The following is a 6872-nucleotide window of genomic DNA, read 5'->3' as shown; positions in this document are numbered from 1 at the left end:
GTGAGTGTGTGAGTGAGTGAGTGAGTGAGTGAGTGAGTGAGTGAGTGAGTGAGTGAGTGTGAGTGAGTGAGTGAGTCTGTGAGTGTGTGTGTGTGTGCGTGTGTACTCACTGTGCTGGGCTTCATACTGTGCTCCGTGATGCTGTAGTTGTTGGCTGCGCCGGTAGCAGCTCTCTCCGATCTTCAGCGCCTGTTTGAAGAGTTTCTCTGCCTCCACGATCGTCGTGGCTTCTTCCTCAGCCAGAAGAATATACGCCGTCGCACAACTACAACACACACAACAGATTCAACACTAAACATTCCTGACCTTTACACACACATTTACACTGACATTTGCACAGGACAACAACGAAGAATTAAACATGCTGATAGAGCATTACAGCAGCACATACGTATTTCACAAGCCACAGGAAATATCTGATGGAGAAATATGTGTAGATTAATCTAGCTAAGCTATCAGTGAGTGAGTGAGCTCACGTCTGTCAGCACAGAAACACACTCACTCCTCCAGATCCAGAGCTTCATGAGCGGCTGTGATCCGAGCCTGAGGATTCCTCTCTCTCCAGGCCTTCTGCATTACTGTCAGAACACACACACACACACACACACACACACACACACACACTCTTAGCCACAGGTCCTCCAGACACTGACAGTGTACTGAATGCTCGGGATGTGGAAGGTAATGCTGCACTTACTGGCGTCTGCAGGCCGCAGGTGATCAGAATCACACGTGAAGAAGGTCTGATGATCTTGTGCCGACAGATTCATGTCGTAGTATGTGAGCGGCTCTCTTCCCGTCACCCACGTGTATCTGCAGCGAACACATTCACATCAGCATCTCAATGCAGCTCACAATTCAGAAAGAGACAAAAAAATGTGCAGCCCTGATTCTAACACAGTTACTAACAGCATTTACTAGACAGGTAAAGATTCAGGCTTGCTTTTGCATCAAATGAAGCACTGAAGAGGCTCAGAGACGTTCACTCACCGGTTATATTCAGCTCCTCTGAACAGATTGAGAGGATTTCGCCAAACCTTACACTCTAAACACACACACACACACGAAACATTAGCAAATACACGCTGACTGTGTTTGAGTTCACCTAGTAAGTGATTGATGAGCAGCTAACCACAGTGTGTTAATGTCAGACTGGAGTTCTTCCGAGGAGCAGGTTCATGTGTTTCTTAGAAAGTTTTCTCATGTTTATTCAGTAACGCAGGCTAACCTGACACACTCTGCCGGCTGGAGTCGGCGTCTCCGTTACTGCTGCTGCTGCTGGAGCTGTTGGGCAAGCTGTTATCAACTCCACCTAACAGAGGACGCAGATGACTGACAGACACCTGCTCGATGAAGGACGTCCCATACTTCCTGAAGTACCACCACTCGAAGATCTGCAGCACAGAGACACACGCCCTTCATCATCATCATCACAGGTTCAAAGGTCTGTCTGAACAATAACACTCAATAATATATTCAGCTGCTCCCTTCAATAACTAACTCAACAAATAATTTCTGTAATGATTCTAACTTGATAAATACAGAATCAATTTGGATATTAAATTGCAAGGAAAAGATTATATATATGATTATATGTATGAAGTCACTTCATTCTAGAGTATTTGACAGGAGTGAATCTAACTCACCAGTATGAGTCCAGAAATGAGGGATGAGGTGCCCGTCAGCGCCACATAAAACTTAGGGGTCAGAGTGTTGAGGAACATGCTCACTGCAGAGAAAACACCAAAACAGACGGGTTTAGACAGAAGGACGGGAGCAGCAGGTGAGAGGAACAAACGCATCACATCCACACTGAGACAGCGAGCCCACAGACACGAGACAGACAGAATAACTGAGAAACATTCCTTATACTGAATCCAGCGCATTGATTCTCAGTGACTGTCATGTATATGAAGTTCTGAAAACACACGACGCGTTCATCTCACCTTCACAGTGCTATAATGCTGGAATAACACTTCAAAACTGAACCAGCACATCCCAACACAACCACCGTATGCTTCCTCAGCCAGACATTCACGTCAATCCTCTAATACTCACCATTCACACCTGATGAGTGTCACGACATCACTTCCTGTTTTCAAATGCCAATAAATACGACTAGCCAGAAAACAATATGAATATCATAACTATTTGCCTGTGAGGATATCAGCTGATCTGTTGAGCACTTCCTGTCACAGCAGACGAATGATTCTGAAATCTGTCCCATCCAGATGCATTCTGGGAAGACTGAATAAAGACATGAAGTCAGTGAGACGAGCGAACATCACTGCACCTGTCAATCTGTCCGTGTGATCAATACAGCTGCAACTAACCATTAACCTGTCAGCTTTTTCGTTGATTAATCAATTAATCAGATGAAAAATCTCCCAAAAATGTATTAAAAAAATAAGTAACAATTAATTAATTTAGTCAATTATTAACAAAGATATTATTCTACATCCTGCCCAGTGTTGTCCTCCAAACAATGTGGAATATGAAGACTATAAAGACAAATACAGTGAATGTATCTATGTAATTTGTGTTATACATTACATGCAAAATAGGGTTAAAAACAGTTTAAAGTAGAAGTTAAAATCACTCATTTGAAAATGATTAAAACAAAAGCAGACTAAATATTAACTTGTACGAGGAGCACACACACAATCATCTAAACATAGTAATTATATTACATTTACATCACATTACAAAAGTCCATTCACTGTCACTGCTCTCATAACAATACTTGAGTTACATGTATATCAATGTATAATCAAACTGAATGTTGATTATCCTCATTATTGTTTTCTATGAGTTGTTGCAGCTGCAGGTCTCCCATCATTTCAGCAGCACTATCACATCTGAATGAAGAGACAGACAGCAGATCACACAACCCAATGAGAGGAAAATCACCCTTCTATCATCATTTACTCTCCCTCATGATGTTTTAAATCTGTACCACTGTCTTTCTTCTGTTAAACACAAAAGAAGATTTCACTGTACAGACAAAAGCAGTTGAATCATTCTTCAAAATATCTTCTATGTTCCGCAGAAGAAAGAAGGTCTCGTGGGTTTGAAAAAGCGTGATGATGGGACGTTTATTTTTGTGTGAGCATTCCCTTTCAGTCAATGAGAGTGACAGGAGATCATTTGATGGCACATCTGACTGATGATCGGTCTAACAGATACTCAGTTTCACTCAGTCAAACACACGGCGGCCGTCTGACAGCAGCTGCGCTCATTCATTCAGCTGAGAGAGCCACTCCAACACAGACGCTCTATTCATGAAGACCGCTGATACAGGCCACATTCACCAACACCACTCAACACTGGGAAACGAGCTCAAACTCCCCGTCAGACCAGTCCGGCAACCAAACTACCCATCAGACCAGACCGACAACCAAACTACCCGTCAGACCAGTCCGGCAACCAAACTACCCGTCAGACCAGACCGACAACCAAACTACCCGTCAGACCAGACCTACAGCCAAACTACCCATCAGACCAGACCTACAGCCAAACTACCCATCAGACCAGACCGACAACCAAACTACCCGTCAGACCAGCCCAACAATCAAACTACTAGGGGTGCGACGATAAATCGATTCGTGGATCGATTCTGCGACTTTCTGAATGCTTTCTGAATCGTGATTCTCTCTGGAACGGATTATGATCTTAGTTTTAACAGCAGATGGCACTCTAAGCTAGTTTTTAACCGCACAGCTCACGAAAAAGAGTGCTTGTGCATTCGGCTGAGTAATGTAAGTGGTTAAATGTACTTGAACCTCAGCTTTTATGTTTTTATGACGTGAGATTAATGTAAACACAGATCACTGCGAACACTCTTGTAATTCGCTTCAAAATTTTCAAACTTTATGATTGATTATTTTAGGTTCAAGTTGTGTGTAAGAACTGGAAACAAGCACAGTACGGCTGTTTCTAAAGTACACGGTGCCATCTGCTGTTAAAAACTAAGCTCATAATCAGTTCCAGAGAGATTTGCGATGCATTCGGATAATCGCAGAATCTATCCACGAACCAATTTATCGTCACACCCCTACAAACTAACCATCAGACCAGTAATCAAACTACCCATCAGACCAGTCCAACAATAAAAACTACCCATCAGACCAGTCCAACAATAAAAACTACCCATCAGACCAGTCCAACAATAAAAATTACCCATCAGATCAGTCCAACAATAAAAACTACCCATCAGACCAGTCCAATCAAACTACCCATCATATGATATGGGGTCAGTAAATGTTATGTTTTAAAGAAAATAATACTTTTACTCATTAAGGATGCAGTAAATTGATCAAAAGTGACAGTAAAACATTTATAATGTTTCAAAAGATTTCTATTTCAAATGAATGTTGTTCTTTAGAAATTTCTATTCATCTGTGAATCCTGAAAAACAAAATGTATCACAGTTTTGACAAAAATATTGTGCAGCACAACTGTTTTCAACATTGATAACAATCAGAAATGTTTCTTGAGTAGCAAATCAGCTAGGGTTGGGCCGATTGACGATGCCATTGTCCATCGCCGATGGCTGACAGACATCACGATGTTGAGCCGGCATTGTGATCCCCCCCATACCCTCCGCAATCCGCCGCATCCCAATACCGTGTTTGGAAAGGAAATTAAGTGTACTACGGAACCCCTAAAGGGAATAAAGCCTACGAGATGGGAGGATAAAAAAAATATTTCAATAGTTTCTCTCGCAAATATATCGTTGGGTAATTATACTAAATTGCGGGCATCAGGGAGCTGCTTCTAATATACAGGGCATTGAAACCGCTTACGAATGCGTGCTCTCATTTTACGAGAGTTGTCAAAAACACCAAAAAAAAAAAAACATGAATCAATGATCAGCCTGCATGTGCTCAGAAACAGACTGAATCATAAATCAGGGCTCCAGACTAACATTTGGGAGCGGTGGCACCAGCGCTTTGGGTGATGGTGTTGTGTGGAAGTATTAAAAATAAAGATAATTTAATCATAAAATTACTATTGTTTTGCACTGGTAAGTGCAGCTACTAATAAAACTACACATTTATTTCTTGGTAATGTACATTTGACAGTAAAGCACCGAGTTGGAGTTGGGAAGCACACAAAATTTATTAAGAACAGTAAAATGCAGAATCAAATTTTTATATGGAAAATTTTTATATTCTACTCCTATTAAATGTACCATTATTCTTCTATAGTATTATACTGAACTGACCGACAACTTCAGTGATTATAAAAGGAGCGCTCTGTGATTCTGTCGCAAATTAAAGCAAAGTTTGTGTTTTTTCAAGGCACTTTGTGACTTTTCTTACTTCATACGCAAAAAATGCGCAAAACTTTTGACAAAATTAATTTTCTTGCTGATTTGATATTTTATAATAATGATTTTATAATATCAAAATATAAAGCAAAAAAGTGGAAATGAAGGAATAATAAGCCAATAAGTGCTCCTCTGCTGCCATCTGCTTGTTATTGTGAAATTTGATGTCTTTTTTTATTTTAAATAGCCTAATTATTTGTTTGCCAAATATTGTTTGTATATTTTTGTCATTCCATTAAACATAACATTTAAATTGGATCCTTTTTAGAGCTTTAGAGAAATAGTTGTGTGAGATACTTGAAAGTCACTGAAAAGTGCTTGAATTTCTCTCTCAAAAAACGATGAACTGAGCATCAGCCACACAAACACACACATATCTCTAAAAGAGTGCTTGTGATATGCTGGTACCGTATGATGAATAACACACAAACACAGCATTCACATGCTTTAAACAGCACAACAGGAAGTCTGGGAGAATAACTGCAAAAGCACAGCGTTGAGGATGTTCAGTGAAGCAGGCCTCAAACTCACAAAACATCACTAAATGAGCAGACGAAGCGATGCTGTGTATTTGAGCGTTTATCTGGACGCTCGTCAGCTCTGAGAGAACATCAGCCAGAAGACTCGGGTCAGGCGAGATGCTGATTAAGAGCAGACGCGCAGGTGTGCGAGCGCATCACTTTGTTTATGTAAGGGGAATCTAACACAGCCTGGCCTTCACATCCAGCACAACACACAGCAAACGCACAGAAACGCCTGAGGCAGACGAGCGCCAGAGCACAATGCATGCAGGATAAAGAAAGCAGCGGTGGAGGATGGGCTACTTACATGAGGACTCGGTGCCACCAGCGCCGCGTGCGTCTGCCTGACCCGATCCGATGCGGAGCGCTGCAGACCAGAGCGAGTGTTCAGGTCAAGACAAAAGCTCAGCAAACACTCAGTGACGTCACGAGCCGAGAAACAGTGAGCAAACGACCAGAGGCTGACAGACTGATGGTGATGATGGAGAGAGGAGGAGGAGAAACCGACCAATACACGCACGCACACACAAACACACACACACGCACGGACACACAAACGCACACACACACACAAACACACGCACACACACAGGAAGAGAGTAAACGAATGCACACTAAAGCAGTGAAGCTGCAGAGAGAAACACGAGTGACAAGACAAACACACACACTTTTCCATCATTTAACACTATTGTAAAGACAACACAATCTCTTCCACATTAATAAAGTCCAGTTACTCGTCTCAAATCAACCTTTCCATGCTATTTTATTAGGGTTTTAAAGCAACAAAACGGTGTAGTAACACAACCTCTAAAACTACAATGTTTTAAATCTCAATCTAGGTTCAGGTGAACTGATCAATATACTGTACTAGTGTTCACTTGTAATTCATGCTTGTTTGTTCATAATGCATTAACCAATGTTAATTCATGCACTCTCAAATGTCATACATGTTTAAGTAGATTCAGAAGTGAACATTAACCAAAATTAGTAAATGCTGTCAAAATATCGTTCTTTATTCA

General features: G+C 41.3%; 1 protein-coding gene across 1 annotated transcript in view; it reads right to left on the bottom strand.

The window, feature by feature from the left end:
- The window catches only part of st7 (suppression of tumorigenicity 7), a gene marked incomplete at its 3' end in the record, with an annotated part of 8188 nt that extends 2017 nt beyond the window's left edge, over positions 1 to 6171 (bottom strand). Inside the window, exons 1-7 of the mRNA XM_016477625.1 lie at positions 6161 to 6171; positions 1647 to 1729; positions 1229 to 1394; positions 991 to 1045; positions 698 to 813; positions 503 to 578; positions 111 to 265 (exon numbers count right to left, since the gene is read on the bottom strand). Coding sequence (XP_016333111.1) covers positions 111 to 265; positions 503 to 578; positions 698 to 813; positions 991 to 1045; positions 1229 to 1394; positions 1647 to 1724 — 646 coding nt within the window. The remainder of the gene's footprint in view (positions 1 to 110; positions 266 to 502; positions 579 to 697; positions 814 to 990; positions 1046 to 1228; positions 1395 to 1646; positions 1730 to 6160) is intronic.
- Between the last annotated feature and the right edge of the window lie 701 nt (positions 6172 to 6872).

Source organism: Sinocyclocheilus anshuiensis, unplaced genomic scaffold, assembly GCF_001515605.1.
Source record: "Sinocyclocheilus anshuiensis isolate Anshui unplaced genomic scaffold, SAMN03320099.WGS_v1.1 scaffold1896, whole genome shotgun sequence".
Taxonomy (NCBI): Eukaryota; Metazoa; Chordata; class Actinopteri; order Cypriniformes; family Cyprinidae; genus Sinocyclocheilus; species Sinocyclocheilus anshuiensis.
Note: the sequence above shows the minus strand (reverse complement) of the source record. Positions and strands in the feature narration are given on the sequence as shown.